This window comes from Chinchilla lanigera, unplaced genomic scaffold (assembly GCF_000276665.1).
Source record: "Chinchilla lanigera isolate Chin_1 unplaced genomic scaffold, ChiLan1.0 scaffold00034, whole genome shotgun sequence".
Lineage (NCBI taxonomy): Eukaryota > Metazoa > Chordata > Mammalia > Rodentia > Chinchillidae > Chinchilla > Chinchilla lanigera.
This window is the reverse complement of record NW_004955435.1, coordinates 22,404,611-22,423,469: the sequence shown is the minus strand read 5'-3', so window position 1 is coordinate 22,423,469 and position 18,859 is coordinate 22,404,611. Positions and strand designations below refer to the sequence as shown.

Here is an 18,859-nt window from a genome sequence, read left to right as displayed (position 1 = left end):
TCATGGATAAATATTTTACTCTGAATAACTACTCTGAGGATAACAATACTGAATGTATTCCTTGTTGTTACTGTCCTACTAGCCTGTTTTGAAACTGTTTTATTGTTATTCCTACTTTTTTCTCCTTAAAAAGTTAAGTTGGCACACCTTTAATGGCTTTTCCATGTGATTCTAGAGTCAGCCAACACCTCCCTTTATATTATATAATAGTGTCCAATGGAACTGAGCACAAGACATGAAGGGGTTGAAGAAGTCAGAATCAGACAAAAGAGAGTACAGTGATTATTTCAAAGTTATTTTTTTAGGAAAGCTGCGGCAGAAGGAACTTCCATGTCACACTGGCTGTACTTGACTTGCTTGAAAATGTGTCCATTATCATTGCCTGTCCTTGTTCCGGCAAGGTCAAATAGGCATCTTAGTTAGAGCTGGTGGTATGAAATTTTAGCCCAAGAGTAGCCATTTTGGTGGAACCTAATATAGGAGGTCCATTCCAATCAACATCCTCTTAAGATTTTTGTTGCACATGGGGAGAAAGAAGAAATCTTAAGGGCTGGGGATTTAGCTCAGTGGCACAACACCTGCCTGGCAAGCACGAGGTCATGAGTTTGACTCCTGGTACCAGAAAAAAAAAAAAAAAGAAATCTTGATGCTGGTGAGACTTTTGCGATGTTTGTGGTACAGGTGCACAGGGGAAGCTCCACCGTGGGGCAACCTGTGCAGCTTCCACACAGCCACCACACATGGCTCCTCATTTGCTTCTGTCCCTGGGAAATCAACAGAACTCCTTTGAATGTTGGTTCACTGGTCAATTAATGACTACATCAACATTTAAGTCACCAGATCTCTTGTTTGCTCTGCTCTACATCGGGAAATTCACAAGATTGAGAGAAAGAAATACATAAAAACAAAGAAGCCATAGAGATAGAAGAATAAAAGGAGAAAAGACAGGATACAAAGCAGATTGGAGGAGGAGGAAGGGAGAGACAATTAAATCTTGAAGTGGGAGCAGTAGATTTGCTCACTTCCGGTTTATTAGGAGATACATTTGTGATGAGAGACGAGATTTCTTCTGCTTACTTCCCAAGAATCCATGGGCTGTTTTTATTGTATGAACTGCAGCACCTAAATATAAAGTTACAAATGACTACAATAGTCAGCATTCATATACACAGGTGGATGTTAGAACCATCAGAGGCTCTGATGTTACATTTGAAGGCTAGATGCATTTCTGCTTCCACCTTAATTCTGAAGCCAGTTGTCGAGGCATGCAGCTCCTGCACCCACCTGCCCCAAGCCAGGGAACCCCAGAGTGTTCCCTGAAAGACTCTCCTGGTTCTAGACCTTCTTGAACAGGCCAGACAGGAAAAACATACAACAAAGTTGATAGGGGAGGCGGTCTCTCAGGGAGAAACACCCAGGATCTGCTGCCCCTCTGGAAGCCTGCAAGATTCAGTAGAAAGTAAGTGATCTTAATTCAGTCTCCATGGAGATCTGGCCTCACCACATACCAGTTAGTGAGCCTATCAGCAAGTTTCCTTATCCATCCAGTGGGGATTTGAGTCCTGCCTCCAAGTCCTCTGGTGAGGCTGAAACGCAGTAATATCAGTCACCTGGTGTATGCCTGAGTCCTAGCAGGTCAGAGGCAATCTCAGGTGCTCCCCTGGACCTAACATCACTCTTCCTACAACTTATGTGCTACTTCTGAACAACACATGGCCATACCAGGGAGAGGAAAGGAAAGGTGAAAAATGTGTGTTAACCAAAAGCACACAGACTCTAGTTTAGGGAATCAAAACTTTATTTCATTTTTCTTTGTGCTTTGCAAAGCAGTGTAAGTTTTCCAAAGGAAAGAAACACTTTATGACTAGCAAGGGGAAATGATACCAACAGGTGGCCTTGGGAAGACAGTAAATTGGCATTTTATGAGAGGGAGGCTGTAGGACATGGGCATGTGCCTTTGACATGTTCTGGAGCAATTGGGATGGAAGAGCAATTGGATGGAAGTAGCTCCAGGCATCTCCCAGAACCCCTCCCTGTCATGGTCATGTCACTGAGTCTTTGTCTTCAAAGTGCCCTTGTGCTGCTGCACTAGCGAGCTGATCCACTGCCCAGTTTTCTGCTTGGCTTCCTCCCAGCTGAAGGGTGGCTCATACCCTAGATCTCGTTGAGCTTTCTTATAAGTGACTGTGAACACACTATTTGATATTGTAAGGAAGAAGCGGTTAAAGGGGGGTTGATATTTGTAAACTGGACTCAACAGGAAGCTCACCATTTCCAGCAGAAAAGCAAGCCAGTACATTAGAGACAAAGGGATGCTTGGGCCAGAATCAAGGCAGAGGCCCCATTCTTTGCTCACATTATAATTGAGATTATCATAACTTTGGTGAGGTGTGTCATCTGAGACATAGTAGAACTGTCCTTGGATGTTTGGGGCCTTGTTGGGGTCCCTCAGAGCTCTGGAGGCCAAAATATGGGCCCAGGCCACATTACCAACATAGACTGGGTTGGCTATAGAGAATTTGCCTGTACTTTTCAGGATCCCATTGTTTTTGAGGGCCATATTCACCACAGAATATAAGAATGGGCTTCCTTCTCCATAGATGTAGGTGGGTCTCAAGGCACAAGTGTGCAGGGTGCCACCATTTCTCAGCATGCAGCCATTAGCTTTCAGCACAGCCTTCTCCGCCAGCTTTTTGCTGTATGAATAGGGAGTAGACCATGTGCTTTCATGGTGCTCATCCTCGTGGGCATTCTGGATGATCTCCTTGTAGGAGTTGGGCCCAGCTACCTCCATTGAACTGGTGTAGATGAAGATTGGCACGCTGGCTTGCACACAGGCCTCCAACAGGTGCTGGGTACCTGAAGTGGGGAGCACAGGGTCAGCATCAGAAAATAATACAAAGCACACTTAAAAGTCAGATTTTTGTTCATATCCACCCCTCTCCCTTGGATGATTTTTATAGATCTGCCAGGTTACAGTGAGGGAAAAATATAAACAGAGAAGGGCCAATAATTTCTAGGCTTTTGTGTTCTATCTGTGTGTTTGTGTGTGCGTTGATTTTTGAAAAAGGAATAGGGATGCTACTCTATATTTTACTAGTAGAGATATGTAATTATCATGTTTGTTGAGATATAGCTCAGTGGTAGGCTCACCTACCATGCCCTCACCCTACAGCTGGATTCCCAGTATAAATAAATAGAAGAAAATGAATACCCAAAAGAATAGAAACAAAAACTAATTACCATTTTTCATTCACATAAATTCATTATTTATCGGTAATTTTATACACTAAAATTCAGGAAGACATACAAACAATTTAGAATTCACATCACATATGCTCATTGTTTATGAGCAGTATACAATTATAAATTGAAAACATCATACTTGTGTAGTTTTCCTTTTGTCTGAAGATAATAAAACCTTTTTCACAAGAACAATCTTGAGTCTGAACTAATATTTGCAAATTGGGAGTTGATATGGAGACCAAGCCTCTGATCCTGATTGTGTTCCCAGTGAAGGCCGCCATTATTTCTTTCCATGACCCTGTTTACCCAGACTATGAACTGCACTAATAATAAAAATTCCCTGCACTTGACATTTTGCGGTCTTGCTTCAGAGTTTTTTCTGTTCAGCCTAGTGGAGAACTGAGAGCAAGAGTGTGCCCTCTACTGAGAATGTATACAGTGGTGGGGAATTAGAGAATGTATTCAGCAGTGACACCAGCTGGTCATGGAGGTGACTCAGCTACTTCATTTGAAGAAGGGGTAGGGAGGAGAGATGACCTACTTTCCTCCCTCCTTCCCACTCTCCCTCCTTCCCTCCCTTTCTTCTTTCTTCCCTCCCTCCCTCCTTCCACCACCCCTATTTAAAATATTTATGCATATGATTTTCTTGACAACCAGCATCTCCTTTGAAAAAAATGAAACTTGTAGTACAAAACTATGTGAATCTAGTTTAACCAAAGAGGGGAATTGACTATATTTGTATAGTATGTGTTAACTTATGAAAATATTTCACTAAGTGAATACTTGTAGCTTTGTCCCTTTCATTTCTCATCCCCTTGTTGTTAAGAGATATAGAAGGCAAGTCATATGAGACAAGGACTGAAATGAAAATCTACTTATTTATAGCAGCCTCCTAGAGTGTGGATAGGGAGGGATTTGGTAGAGCAGAATCTAGAAAATGTCTTTTTAAGAAATTGTTTTGGAAAAGGAAAGCTAATTAGTTTGCTTAGCATGGGGTCTTTGAATTTGGAATCAAGGCACTCCTGACAGATGGAGTAGGGTCAGGGGCACTGTGGAGATGGCAACACTGGCCCTCTGGATTCAGAGTGACATGGTACAGGGCAAGCTCCCTTGAGCTAATGTGTTTCAACTTAAAGACATTTGGAAAGCTGCAACTCAGAAGAAGCCACCTGTCATTTAGAGATGAAGATATAAGGAGAGTATTTTAGGTATCTGATCAGAAACTACTCCTGGTTTAGACATCATAGTGTGCTGAAGAGGTAAATGTTATAGCTAATGGGAAATGATTTTGGCTTAGGAAATATAGTCAGAAGGCCCTTCCTGGGCCATTCTATTCTAACAGACCCCTGTGAATCAGCTGTGCTAGTTCTTGGAGAAGAAGTCTTCTTTCAGGTGGGCAGGGGTCTCTAGATGATGCTTTCATGTAAGTTCTAAGTGTGCAGCTAATGAGTCAATGGCAGGGTCTGGGTTCACATAGGGGAGGCCTTCAGTGGATGAACAGCAAGAGTACAGAGTCAGAGGATAGCTGACCCTCTAATAGAATAGTTGAAGAAAGAGTATTTGTGGTTTAGAGTCAAACATGAATAATTTTAAATTCTTGCTCTCCTCCTGAATACCTGTGGGGCCTTGGCAAACTTCCTTAATTTTCTGAACCCTGGTTTCCTCATCTAAAACATCAGAAAATAATAGCTCCAGTCTCTGTTAGCTGAGAGTGGTGAGCAGAATCTTTTGGAGGAGATCCCAGCAGGTGTTCCAGAGTTGGGCTTCTCTTCCCCTTCTCTTCTCTATGCCATTCCCCTTTTCCCACCTGATGCATGACATCCAAAGGCTGCTCTACCTTTCAGATTGATGTCCATGATGGTCTGTCTAGGAATGGCACCAGACACATCAATGACAGCAGCGGTGTGGATGACAACTGAGATGCCTTGGCAGGCTCTTTTCAGGCACTGAGCATCCAAAATGTCTCCATCAAGCAGTGTCACCTTGGTCTTTGTCTGCAGCTCTGTGGAAACACAAAATAAGTAATTAGGACGCTGTCTGGATTGGCTAGGAATTTTACTGATAAGTTCACAGTTAGTATATAGATTTTGTAGGATAGTCATAACAGTGAGATGTCTAGGATGGAAGACATTCCACACAGGGAACAATGTAATGAAGGCACAGAAATGAGAGTGTCTAGCATTTATTGGCAAAGGACAAATAACTACGTATCCCATTCTGTTGCAGAACATGAATCTGAGCCATAAGCTCTGATGAGTATCTGAAAAAAAATTGTTGATGAATCCTGGGAAGTTACATCAGACTCATCAAGGAGGTTCTAGAAGTTGTACATAGTTGGATAAAGAGGCAAAATTCAAATTTACTTGTGTAGGCAATGAAAATTTGAGTTAGAATTTGGAATTGAAAGAGTTGTAGAGGCAGGGCTGTGAGGAGGATACTCACTTTGGCTCCAGGATATCAGATGCACTGTTGAGAGGATATAAGAAAAAACAAGACGGCAATGCACTAATCAGAATGTATCTGCCAGAATTCAAATAAGGACAATGCAGGTCCCAGCAGTAGCAGAGGAGGAGGAGAGCCCCACATGTGGTGAGTTTTAGGCCTTCCCATGACAGGTCTGGGTACTTACTGGGTCTGATCTGAGCAGAAAATCAGTTAAGCTCAGCCCCAGTGTTTCCTTCTTGTGTGACTAGGAGGAAGTGAGTGGAACCATGAACAGAATTCAGGGTGGGTTTTCTGATGAACTTATTGAAAATGCCTTACTAGGTGTCAGATATTGCCCACAGCAGACCTCAGTGATGGAAATGAGTCAGCTACCAGTGGTTTGCATCCCAGCCGTCTAGTCCAGGACAATCGCTACATGATGAATGTGTCCATAGGTCAAGTGACACCCACACATATGATAGAATGACACTGCCTGTGATGTGGCCTGCTCAGTGTAGCCCAAAAAACCCACACTGTGCCACAGGCAGATTCAATGAACACTCTGCATTTGTTTGTGTGTACAGTTTGAAATCAAATGAACACTTGACTCACTTTCTTTCCTAAAGACCTCAGCAGAGAAGAATTCTAGTTCTGATTTCTCCTGCTTAGCTGAGGAAACTAAGGCTCAGCCAGCTCCAGGGACTGAAATGTGCACACACTGATAGTGAGACCTCAAACCCTCCTCTGCCTCCTTTCCTCAGGCAACCCCAAGAAGGCTCTACGTGAAGGACATGGGGATGGGCTTTGGGAATCAGGTGGGTTCCAGCCTGAGAGTGGAGTCTTCCCTGATCTTGTGCCTCTTCCATCCCCATGTCCCCTTCCTCTCCATCCCCTTTGCTGCTGACTTCAGATAGTCTGGCTCACAGGGATGGCTGTGAGAGACAGGAGTTCAGACGCGGAGAGAAGGAGGGCACTGCCTCATCAATGTTTAAGGAACCTTACAGCTCATACAGGGCACTATGGGTGTTTGTGATAGAATAACAGCTCTGTCCTTGTCCAAGCTGAGTGTACTTGGCCAGCGTTTTGACTTGTAGAAAGAATATGCTGTTGCTTGTGTGGTATGAGCACATCCAAGAGATGCTTGGATAGAAGTTCCTCAATAAAATAATTGTGAAGTGCACAGAAGCTGCAACTAGCCCTTTTGGGACTCAACCCTTGGGCTTTGTCTATGTACTTGTAACATATTGGTCAACCTCTCTGAGCCTGTCTTCTCACCTGTTAAAAGGAGTACATCCATATTTCCTCTCTCAGGTGGGTATCCTGAGGACATACTGTGTTGGCCCTACAAACAAGTCACGGTGCATCAGGCAGAGGGAGAGAACACTATTAAGGATTCCCCCACTCTTACTCTCTGCAGGCTTCTGCCCATCCCTCGAACTCCCTGGATGGTCATTATGGGGCACTGTTCCTTAAGCCTGAGCATTTCCCTTTCCTTCCATCAACAGTTAAATTCTAAGTATTGCTTTGAGGAAAAATTTACAAACAGTTCTCCTTGTGTGCTAATATTTGTTTATGGGAAAAACATTGAAATAGTCAGAGGAGGACAGCAGACAATGCAGAGCAGACAGCAGACAAGTTAGAGAAAGGCAGAGAACAGGAGAGAAGAAGTGGGTATAATCATACGGTTCCCTCACGGCATCTCTGTGTCCACAGCAGGGTGATGTGGGCATCCAGGGCTCCCCTTTAGAGGGGGGGTGGTAGACAATGGATTTGGAGCGCCCAGGGGAAGGAGTGGGAGTGACATCTGATGGTGTCAGGGGTCAGCCTCTCAGTCAGGTGATGAGGACCTGGGATAGAGCTCTAACCTGTTTTCTGCTCCTCTTTAGTGGGTGACTTCAGACCAGTCACTTTTCTGGTCCTCAAATTCCTTGATGTGCAGATGGATGAGCCCCTTCCTGCTTTATCACAAAGTTACTTTGAAAAATGGGAAAAACAGCTGGGAAAATGCAATATCCATCTAGGGGTTGTATTTTTTCCATTGCTGTCATAGGACCAGAAATTTTTAAAAACAATAATGGGCTGCAGCAGCATATTGGCAGTGGCTTTCTTTGTGGTGATGAAGAGCAGAGAGAAATTGTGGGAGCAGCATAGGAGGAATCAGTGTAGGAAAAATGTCGCAGTCTCTCGTGCCTCTCACTTTCACTCTGGCTCCACTCTGTCCACTTGTGTGTCTACGCTTATTCTGTGTCTCTGTCTCCATGTCTTTCTGTTTGGCTCCCTGTCTTTCTATCTCTAAGTTCCTTCCTTCCTTCCTTCCTTCCTTCCTTCCTTCCTTCCTTCCTTCCTTCCTTCCTTCCTTCCTTCCTTCCTTTTCTTCCTTCTTTCCTCCTTTCTTTCTTCTCTCTGCCTCCCTCCCTCCTTTCCTCCCTTTCCCTTCCTTCCTTATTTCTTCCCTCCCTCCTTCCCTCCCTCCCTCCCTTCCTCTCCCCTCTCTCTTTCTCTCTGTCTTATACAACATACACACACTCACACACACATATACACACACATACGTACCACATACACACAGAGTCAGCTTTACCTTAGATTCCTTTTCTTCTCCTGCACAGAAGTTGCTAAGTGATTCCCTTAAATAGCAAAACTAAACACAAGACAACTTAGGGCAATCAAAAGAGGCAAGGTTCCCCTACTGCAACATCCAGCTTAGAAGTACTTTGCTATTTTGCATAGTAATTGCCAACTTTAGCACAGGAATGAGCTGCAAGAGAGGGAGAGAACCGATGTGCAATTTCTAGTAAGAAAGGAGAGAGGTTTACCAGTCTCCTGGATGCCTGTGTCCACCCTCTGTAGGACTGAGCACCCCAGCTGTGGGGTGTCTATTATACTCTGTCATCCATGATTCCTCCTGATGAGTGTGAACACACAAGACCCTTATGGCTCCAAGTTCCCCTATTTGTTTCAGAAACATCCCTCCCCACACCCACTCAAGCTTCACAGAGTAGCCCACACTCAATCCCGAGCTCACTTACTAGAGAATTCTTCCCGAGTTTCTGGTCTGAAGGCCTTGTCCAGAGCCCTGACCTCCTGCAGCTCCTTCTCCTGCACCAACCACTGGACGATCCTCTTGCCCAAGAAGCCTCCTGCTCCTGTCACCAGGCAGCTCCATCCTGTCATGGTCAGTGCAGGAAGCAGGACCCAAGGAACAGATGTGGTGACTGGGGGATCCTGGAGAGAGCTAAAGAGAAGTCCCTTAAGTGCAGGTGCACAGAAACCTCATGTGTTCACTCTATTTCACTTTTTCAGAATTTCATGTCCCCACCACCACCAGAAGTCACTGAAAAAATGAAAAGTTCTAACCTGACAACCTGCCTTTAGCTGTAAAATAGCTGGTGAAGGAGCCTGGATGCTGGTCCCCACAATCTCCCAAGGTAGGACTGGAGCTTTATGTACTCGGGCCTCTGACTCAGCCCATCACTTGAACTTTCAGTACATTCTCATTGCTCACTTTTTCTCCAGAATCCCTCCTCCCCAAAGAATAATGATTAATTTACATCTGTTTCTCCTTGGCCCAGGCAAAAAACATCAGCTTCAAGGCCAGTTGCGAAAAAGACTCTTGGCTTTAGTCCCACCAAAACACTCATTATTGCACTGTATATAAGCTATCTGGGATTCAAAATCTTAGAAGGGGAGAAACATCCAATTATAATGTAAATTTTAGCCTGTGCAGTGAATATATCTGGAGGGAAAATTCACTTTAACCCATTGACTTTTTTCTCATATTGTCAATTCCTCCCTCTTGTAGAATTTAAGAATTTGTGATTATGGAAGCTCTAATCAGTAAATTATATGTGGCATGAATTTCTCTCCCACCTGACCTGACTTCAAGTTTGATTTTCCCCAAAGAGCTCTGGATTTCTAGAGGAAGACCATCACTGGAAGGAAACAATGCAGTGATAACTACCTAGGTAAATGGCCAGTGTCACTAGAGTGGGATGTTGTCATCAATACCATGGTACCTCCAAGATTGGATATTTGCACTTACTACACATTTTGCTGCAAACTCCTTTCAGCAAGTTCCTGAACTGAAAATACTGTGGATACTTGTGAAACATATGCCCCAGAGGTGCCCAAATACCACTGCCATGAGTGTCTCAAGATACTGTCTTTCTTCCACCTAAAAATAGTTTAATTTGTATTAAAATATATTGAAATACCAGCTTAATTCAATGAAATTGACAGCTATGTACACACATGTAACCACCATCAAAAAGAAGACACCCAATACTACCATTAGCTCAAGACATGGTTTCCTTCCTTTGCACAGTTGACTGTTCTCTCCTAATCTACCCTAGAGTCATCTACTTTTTGATTTTTATGCCCATGAGATTCTCATTGTATTTCCATAATCTTCTGATTTTTCTTCTTTATGATTCTGGATATATATTAAAACAGACAATCAGTCTGAAGTTAAATTTTGTGCCTTAAATACAGAAAAATTGACTGTTGACTTCCTCTATTGTTTGTCCATTTTCCTACCTTTTTGGTTTCTTTTAATTTTGTTATTTGCTTCCATTTATTTATTTTAAGATATTAACTTACTCTTTTTCAACTTTGCATGGTAGAAGCTTAGATAATTGATTTTAAGCCATTTCATCTCTTCAACTGTAAGCACTTTATTTTTCTCCATAAGAATTTTTTATTTTATTAGACATTTACATCCTGTCACTAGACTGGGCCTGAGGAGGTTCCGGAGTTTGAAATAAGGTACTTAGCCCACTGTTTTGTAGAACAATTTTCCAGGCTTGCTGACTCCCATTATGGAAAAACAATTTCCAAGTACATTAATAGGCAAAGGAAGGGTTTATGTAGATGTGATGTCACCAACCATTGCATTTTTCTCTCAGTTGTTCTCATGGAGCTATCTGCACAAGAGCAGGACCTAACATTCCAGTGGAGAATAGTTAACAGTGGGAAGCTGCCCCGCTTCCCTTTATAAAAGAGAGATATCTGCCAAGGTTATGTGAGACTGGGTTGTGGCTAGTGCTGGACTTAATTACTTCTAACTATGAATGTGGCTCAGAGGCAAAACACATGCCCAATGTGTGGTGCCCTGGACTCAATCTTTGGCAGCAGGACAAAGTGGACAGAGGGGGAAAAAGGGAAGGAAAAAGAAAAAAATTTAAAATAAAAACCAGAAAAAATAATAAAAATAAAGAAAAACTGCAAAACAAGACATACTTTTTCCTAGCTGAGGACTCAGAAACACTCTTCTCTGAGTTGTCTAAGGCTGGAATTTCCTAGGTATATTGGAGGCAGGGGTTGGGCAGGTGTGGGTCTAATCTGCAAGTTGTACTTTCCCTCACCTCTCATCAAATGAATAAGGGCAGGCTGTGTATGCAGGCTGTGTCCCAAATTTCCTGGGAACCAGTTTAAGAAGGATTGTTGACCCAGGGAATGTGCCAGGGCTATATTCCAACCCAAGTATTTTATTCTGTGCACCAGGACCCATGATAAATGGAGTACAAACCCACAGCATTTTGGTGAAATTTGATGGCACTGTGTATATATGTGCTCCACCAGTTTTTGTCTATGTGACAAGGGGTGTGGTGGCCATCAAGGCCATATCAAATCTTCGGAATGCCTCTGAGACTGGAGGAGGAATTGAATCATGGATTTCTGTACTAGAAAGGGGTATGCAGAGATCAAATGATCCATTTTCCTCTACCTTCAGATCTGGCCTCTGGCCATGACTCATGTGTGTCCACATCACTGACAGGAGCAGAATCACTGTGCTGATGTGTCCTCCACTCCTCCTCCAGTCACAGCCCCACGTCCCACACTGTGAACTCGCTTGCACACTGCCTCTTGTACTCTGAGTAACTACTTTGAAGATACCAATGCACATTGTTATAACTTGTTATTCTCTTATTATTTGATTATGAGATTTTTTAATTAAATAAGAATATTTTAAAAACAACGACAGTATTTATTTATTTTAGAAAATTTTGATTTTTTTTTCTTCTTTGTAAGAGAGGATATTTTTGTTGTTGTTGTTTATGACCTGCACTCTGAAAAATATTTTGGCCATTGTTTAAAGATTATAATATGCCGTATATTAAATGTTGTTATTCTCTAATTGTTTTGTTATAAAACTTATTTTTATAGAAGTTTGTAAATTTTTTTTTTTTTTGTCTTTTCTTCTAGTACCAGGAATTGAACTCATGACCTTGTGCTTGCCAGGCAAGTGCTTTGCCACTGAGCTAAATCCCCAGCCCCTATTTTCTTTATTAATATGTACTTGTATCACATTAAAATAAAAAAATTTAAACAGGCTTGGCATAGACTAGATATTCAGAATTTTTGAATGTTTGACTAAATAAAGTGTCTGGATCTATATATCTTTATATCACCATAAGAATTGACACTGCATCTAACACATAATAAAGTTCAATAAATGTTTATATAGTGACAGAATAAGTGAATGAGAATATGGGTGCCCAGTCATGGACTTTAGAATGCCTTTGTGCTTTTGAAAACCTTATAGACTAACACATAAGAGGAAACAGATGAGATCAGCGACTACAAAAAGAAAAACAAGACACTTCAAGGCTTTCCATATTAACGGGAGGCTGTGACAATGTCCTAGAACAAAAAAATTGACTAAGGAAAAGCAATTGTGGTACCATTTGAGGGATGACTATGAGTAGATTTCCAGGTATTTAAAGTGTGTTTCAGGAGGCAGTTATCATCATTAACTTCAATTGTGAAGGGAAGTTTAATTCCACAGCTCTACGCTCTGTTTTTCCCTCTCTCCCTCTCCCCTTCCTTCCTTCCTTCCTTCCTTCCTTCCTTCCTTCCTTCCTTCCTTCCTTCCTTCCTTCCTTCCTTCCTTCCTTCCTTCCTTCCTTCCTTCCTTCTTTTTCTTCTACTTTTGAGACAGTCTCATTATCCCTGAGGATGTTGTAGTCAAAAAAGTTACAGTACTTTGCATGTATTAGAGAGAAATTCATTACTGATGTGTGCTAAAATGCAAAAAAATCTAAAACTGCAGATTTGCACTTATTATATTCATATAATAAATATATGATCTTCTAATTCATTTTTCTATTTTAAATTGGTGAAGTTTCAGCTATAAAGATTTCTGCAATCTTTTCTTTAGTTTGATATCATGGCTTGATAGCTTCTGTTTTAAAGCATGGAACAATATTCCATTGTCTATGTTTACCAAAGTTTATTCATTCCCCTGCAAAGAACATTTTAGCTGCTTCCAAATTTTGGCAATTATGAATTAAGATGCTGTAATGATTTCTGTGCAGGTTTTCTTTGACATACTTTTCAGTTTATTTAAGGACAATAAAACACAGCTTCTGTGTCCCCCAGAAAGAATATGCTTAGTTTTATGGCAAACTGCCAAGCTGTCTTGCAAAATAGATGTACAATTTTGCATTCCTACTAACAATAGATGAGATTCTTGATGCTGTCACATTCTGGCTAGGATTTGATGTTGCAAATGTTTTGTATTTTCACTATTCTAATAGGAATACAGTGTTATATTAATTTTGTTTTACTTTGCAGTTCCCTAATGATACACGACCTTGAACATATTTTCATGTGCTTATTTGCCATTGCATATCTTCTTGGTAAGGGATGAAGTGAGATGTATGCTTGAATTTTTTGGGTAGCTTTATATCAGATTGTATTATAATATAGGACATTTTTAGCTTTTTAAGAGATTCTTTCTACTCCCTTTGAGATTTAATATGCACTTTGTAGTGGATTGATAACTGGCGGTCAACTTATAACCCCTGCTGAACTAAGTAGGTATAGTGCTGGATATAGGAGGCCCACTTGGGGATTGTTGCCAGCAGCATAAGAGGCAGAACTGGAGAAGAAGTTGGGCTGTTGGGAGCAGAGAAAGGCTGTTGGAGCTGGTGGAAGGTGTAAGGAGCTGTTGATTGTTTTGGAGGAGTTCATCATGCTGGCTTTCCTGAGGAACTTCGCTGTTTTCATCCTCTGAGGAGCTCAGAACCTCACTGGCACTGAAAATGGCTTTGGTTTACATTGGGGGAGCTCCGGTCTTCACTTTGAGCATCACTTCCTGGCTCCGGAGGTGAAGATGGTGCACTGCCAGGCTCCTGGAGAAGCTTGCTGTGTTGGCTTTCCTGACCAGAAGTCAGCCACCTTGATCATCGGCAGAGCTCAGGCCCTCACTGTTGCTGAGGATAGCTATGGTGTCTTTCGGAGGAGCTCTGGTTCTTCTGAGCATCACTTCTTGGCTCCAGTACAGATCCTTTATCCTGCTGGCACAGACTTCCTAGACTCCACCACTGACCTTTGGGCCTTCCCAGCACAGATCCATGAAACAGGCCTGCATGAGATATTGTTATGGGCTCTAGGCCTCCAGGTGGACTTGTGTGAGGCACTGTTATGAGCTCTAGATCTTCAGCTGGACTCATGCAGGACATTTCCATAGGATCCAGGCTCTTGGCTAGTTCTCTTGGTCTTAGTATGTGGACAGATTTCCTGCACTCTTTTGTATATCATTCTTTGAGTGACTGTTATAAATAATCATATAAAATATCTGCCCTGGATTATACTGTGTTCCCTTGCAAAAATAATTCCCAAACCATGATACACTTCTGATCATTGTAGGCATCCATGCTGCTGAGCAATTGAGAACATTCTTCTAGCCTTACTTATTTTATAACATCCTTTCATATTTCCCTTAGCATGTTGGATTTAGCCTTTGGAACCCAAAAACTAACTTGATGACTTTTAGGTAGGTGTATAGAGGTAGAACTTATACTACATGATTTTTAAAGTAATCTAATGTCAGTATCTGTATGCAGTTTAGCAAACAATCTAACAATCTAGAAAACCAAACCAAACCTTCAAGCCTAAAGTTGATGACTTCAAGATTTAAGAGATGATCTGGTCATCATGCCATTTTGAAGTTCTTTTAATAAGTACAATTATTAGAGGGAAGCTTGGGGGAACTTCACAACATATTCATTAGCCATCAAGAAAACATGAAAAAATGTATGAGACTGAGGTGTACACATTTACAAATGGAAGGAGAACTAGACAAAGTGGTATATGACAATAGTTTTGTGATCTAGAAGTGCAATCTCAAAATGTAAAGTTTTAGACAGTGCAATAAGCCCCACTGTACATGATGCCAATTCCTGGGGGATGACAGGAGTATGTGATTGGGAAACTGGCCAGAGAAGAGCAAAATCTAACTAGATATGGTCACATGCTACAGGAAGTAGGTGGGTATAATAGTTCTCTTGTGCATGAGTCTGTCTGAGACCATGTTCTTGGGGTTCCCTGGGTAACAGAATACTTCTCAGACTTTAATATCTGCAATTAGTTTAACTCTTTAGGCATTATCAAGAAAGTCTACATCTATCTTATAAGATTACTATCACCAAAATAAAGATTTCTCCTTGCTTATTTACTGGTAAAGACAAGGGTGGTTCATTTTAATTTGTTTCTGGAATCCTTGAGCACTTTCTCTTAAAGTTCTTGTTGTCCCTATTCTTTGAAGCCAGTGCCCTTCAAAGACTAGACTTTAGGCAACAAACAAAGAATTCTGTAATATCCTAGTAGATTATGACCACAAATAACGTAGATTTGTTTCATTTGATCTTCTCTTTTTATGTCTCTGGCCTTGATTCTGTGAGTCAAAGTAAACATAAATTCATAAGGTTGCTTGCAGTAGATTTTGAGTCAAATTACATCACATAACATATTTTTAAAAATATAATTTTATTTTTAATTTACACATAGTAATTGTACACATTTATGGGGTAGGATGAAACATTTTTTAATATATGAGTATAATGTATAATAATCAGATTGGAGCAATTGGCATATTTTCCACTTCAGATATAAATCATGTCTTTGTGTTAGGAACATTAAAAAATATTCCTCACTAGCTATTTTGGCAATTTTGGTTAATTTCTGTCAGCCATGATTACTGTTCTATACTGTGGAACATTAGATGTTATTCTTCCTACTGAACTGTACCTCTTCACCTGTTAACAATTCTCTGTCCATCCTTATCCTCTTCATATCCTTCCCAGGCTCTGGTAACTACTATTCTATTCTTTAATTCTTCGAGATTAATTTTTTTAACCTCCACATATGAGACTGTGCAATACTTGTCTTTCTGTACCCAACTTACTTCACTTAACATAATGTCTTCCAGTTCCACCAAGTTGCTGTAAATCATAAAGTTCAATCATTTTTATAACTGAGTAATATCCCATTGCATAAAAATACTACATTTTCTTTATCCACCCATTCTTGGGTGCAGATTTAAATTGATTCTACATCTTGGCTTTTGTGAGCAATGCTGTAATAAATATCTAAGTGCAGATGTCTCAAAACATACTGACTGTGAGTCTCTAGAACATGTAACATGTACCTGCATCTTATTGTACTTCTATTTATAACTTATTTTTGAGCAACCTTCACATGATTTTCACAATGACTTTTAATTTACCTTCTCACTATGTAGAAGAATTCACCCTTCCTTTCCATTTTGTCTCTTTTGATAATTTGTCTCTTTTGATAATTTGTCTCTTTGATAATTTGTCTCTCAATATTTTGTCTCTTTTAATAATTGCCATTCAAAGTGGGGTAAGAAGATAGTACAGTGATATTACAGTTTTGCTTTGCATTTCCTTTATGATTAGTTATTTTCAGTCTTTTGGTAAGCTTAACTGGCCATCTGAAAGTATAGTGACATGCAAAGAAAGTGCTATGTCCTCTTTAGCTAAATGTCTGTCAAGTTCAATTGCCAATTTTTAATTGAACTTTTTATTTATTTATTGCTGCTATTGAAGTTTGAGGTTTCTTATATTTCAGAAATGTATCCTTTATTATATGAATAGTTTGGAAATACTTTCTCCCATTCCATAGGTTGCTTCTTCTCTCTGTTGAGTATTGCCTTTGTTATACAGTACAGTTTTATATAGTAATTCTATTTTTCAGTTTTGGCCTGTGTTGTCTGTGCTACTGGGATTATGTCTAAAAGATCTTTGAGAAGACTAAAGTCCTGAAACACTTCCCCTATATTTTCTTCTATTAGTTTTATAATTCTGGGCCTTAGTCTTTGATTCATTTTGGTTTTTGTGTATGGTGAATATAGGGGGTCTAGTTGTTTTCTCTATATTCTTTCTTGATCTGGTGGAGTCATATGGCCTGAGTATGTCCCTGAAAATTCATATGTCCAAACTTAATCTCCAATGTGTTAGTATTAATTGGTGGGCATTTAGAAGGTGATCTAGGCAATGACAGAGTCCTTATGAGTGGAATTAATGACCTTATATAAGGATTCAAAAAACCTAGCTGGACATTGCTATCCATTTTCCATGTGAGAACACAGCATTCATCCCCTCTGGGGAACTCAGCAACAAGGTGCCATCTTGTAAACAAAGACTAGGCCTTCCCCCAACACTAAACCTGCTGATGACAACTTACCATGGACTTCTTAATCTCCAGAAGTATGAGGAATAAACTTATATTGCTTATGAATTACCTAATCACAAGTATTTTCTTATAAGACCGAGAATAGACAAAGATATGAAGATACTATCTTTCCAAGGCACACATTGCCACTTCAGTTATGGTGTTGAAAGCCACTCTTAAGACCCATGGTCATTTAGGTCTCCTGTCTCACAATACAACTGTGACTGCTATGTCTGCAGGAAAGCTGCCCTTAAACATGACAACTTATTATGGTCCTGGAGTTTCACCAGGACATCACTTTTGTTCCCAAATTAAAGACCCTTCCTTATCCCTAAACTAACTACAGTATCACTCTAATGTAGGAGTCAATCAGGAATCTGAGTAAAAATTTACCATCTGATGCTAGGCTTATGGAGTTTTTTTAGTTTTACTAACCTGTTAACCATAACATCTCACTTAGCCTTCAGAGTCTCTTCTCAATAACTATTAGTGCACAGAGCATTGAATATTCTTCTAAGTATTCTACTACTCTAGCTTTCCTTTCATTTAGTTTATCTCTCCTGCCCTTTTTGATACAGTATGATTTGTGTTGGGGAATACTTTAAATACATACACACAAATGTAAATAGAGTATAATTTATCTGAGGAAATCTTTAAATATGTAAATATAAAATATATATGTTTCTGTGTGTGTACATATATATATATACACACATATATAAATGGTATAGATTTGTGCAGAGCACAAAATTCCATAGTTCTTTCATAAACATATATAAGATGTACAAAACTATAATCTACTCTCTGAGAAAGTGATTATTAGTCTATCACTTTAAGCCGAGAAGAATCAAAAGAATTAGTGGTTTGGGGAATATGGATGTTCACTCTCTCTGATTCCTGAGTTCTGAGTACATTTTACTTATAAGTAGGCAAGGATGTCTAATAGTAGTATGCTTCATTTCCTCTTTCTAAGTATGTTAACATATACTCCATACATCTATTTGCATTAGGCAAAGGCAGCTATGGGTTTGCTTTCTCTTTTGGTGTTTCCCATGCTAACAATTCCTTGATCAACTCTGGGTTATGAGGGATAAACTGGGCAATTTCCTTATTATGGGTAGATAAGATGCTATTGCTTGTGTCTAGAAGTCCCCTCAAAGCCTCATATGGTCATAGGTGTGGCTTTTTCAGAGGTGGCTTGTTATGGTTTATGTCTGTGTGTCCCCCCAAAGCCTCCTGCGGCCCTGGGACAGGCTATTAGAGTTTGAGTATGGGTGTGAGAGCTGCACCCACCGGGGAATGGATAGTTTGCATATGTAAGGGACAGGAAAAGAGTGCTTGGGCCATTCCTCCCCCATTCCACCCTGGTGTGTGGCTTGCTGTTTTGGCTGTATGCTGCGGTCCTGAGATGCAGCCCTCTGCCACGTGCCACTCTGCCTCATGATCTACCAAGTAAGGATTGCAACTTCCACGAACTGTAAGCGAAAGAAACCTTTCCTTCCTTAATTTTGGGCGTCAGGTATTTTGCCCCAGCAGCGAGAAAAAAGTAACCAAGACATGGCTGCATCTAAAGCGTATGACACTGGAATTGATTCATGGTGCAATGCTAGGATTAAGAGCACTAGGATTAAGGGTATAAGTGTTATCCACTCTAAGTAGCCTGGATAAGATGGAAGGGGTAGAAAGAGCTATAGTCGTCCCTTGTTGCTTT

The 18,859-nt window shown here is 40.6% G+C and overlaps 1 protein-coding gene across 2 annotated transcripts; it reads right to left on the bottom strand.

The window, feature by feature from the left end:
* Window positions 1–1,787: 1,787 nt before the first annotated feature.
* Hsd3b2 (hydroxy-delta-5-steroid dehydrogenase, 3 beta- and steroid delta-isomerase 2) lies at window positions 1,788–8,865 on the bottom strand. 2 transcript variants are annotated; one of them, XM_013516570.1, is made up of 3 exons: window positions 8,700–8,865; window positions 5,054–5,248; window positions 1,788–2,859 (listed from the first exon to the last, which is right to left on the bottom strand). In XM_013516570.1, the coding sequence occupies exons 1-3, from the start codon at window positions 8,842–8,844 to the stop codon at window positions 2,048–2,050; spliced, it is 1,152 nt and encodes a 383-aa protein (XP_013372024.1). In that variant the 5' UTR covers window positions 8,845–8,865; the 3' UTR covers window positions 1,788–2,047. The 2 variants fall into 2 exon arrangements, with proteins under 2 accessions (XP_013372024.1, XP_013372025.1); XM_013516571.1 differs by having other exon boundaries at window positions 5,084–5,248.
* Between the last annotated feature and the right edge of the window lie 9,994 nt (window positions 8,866–18,859).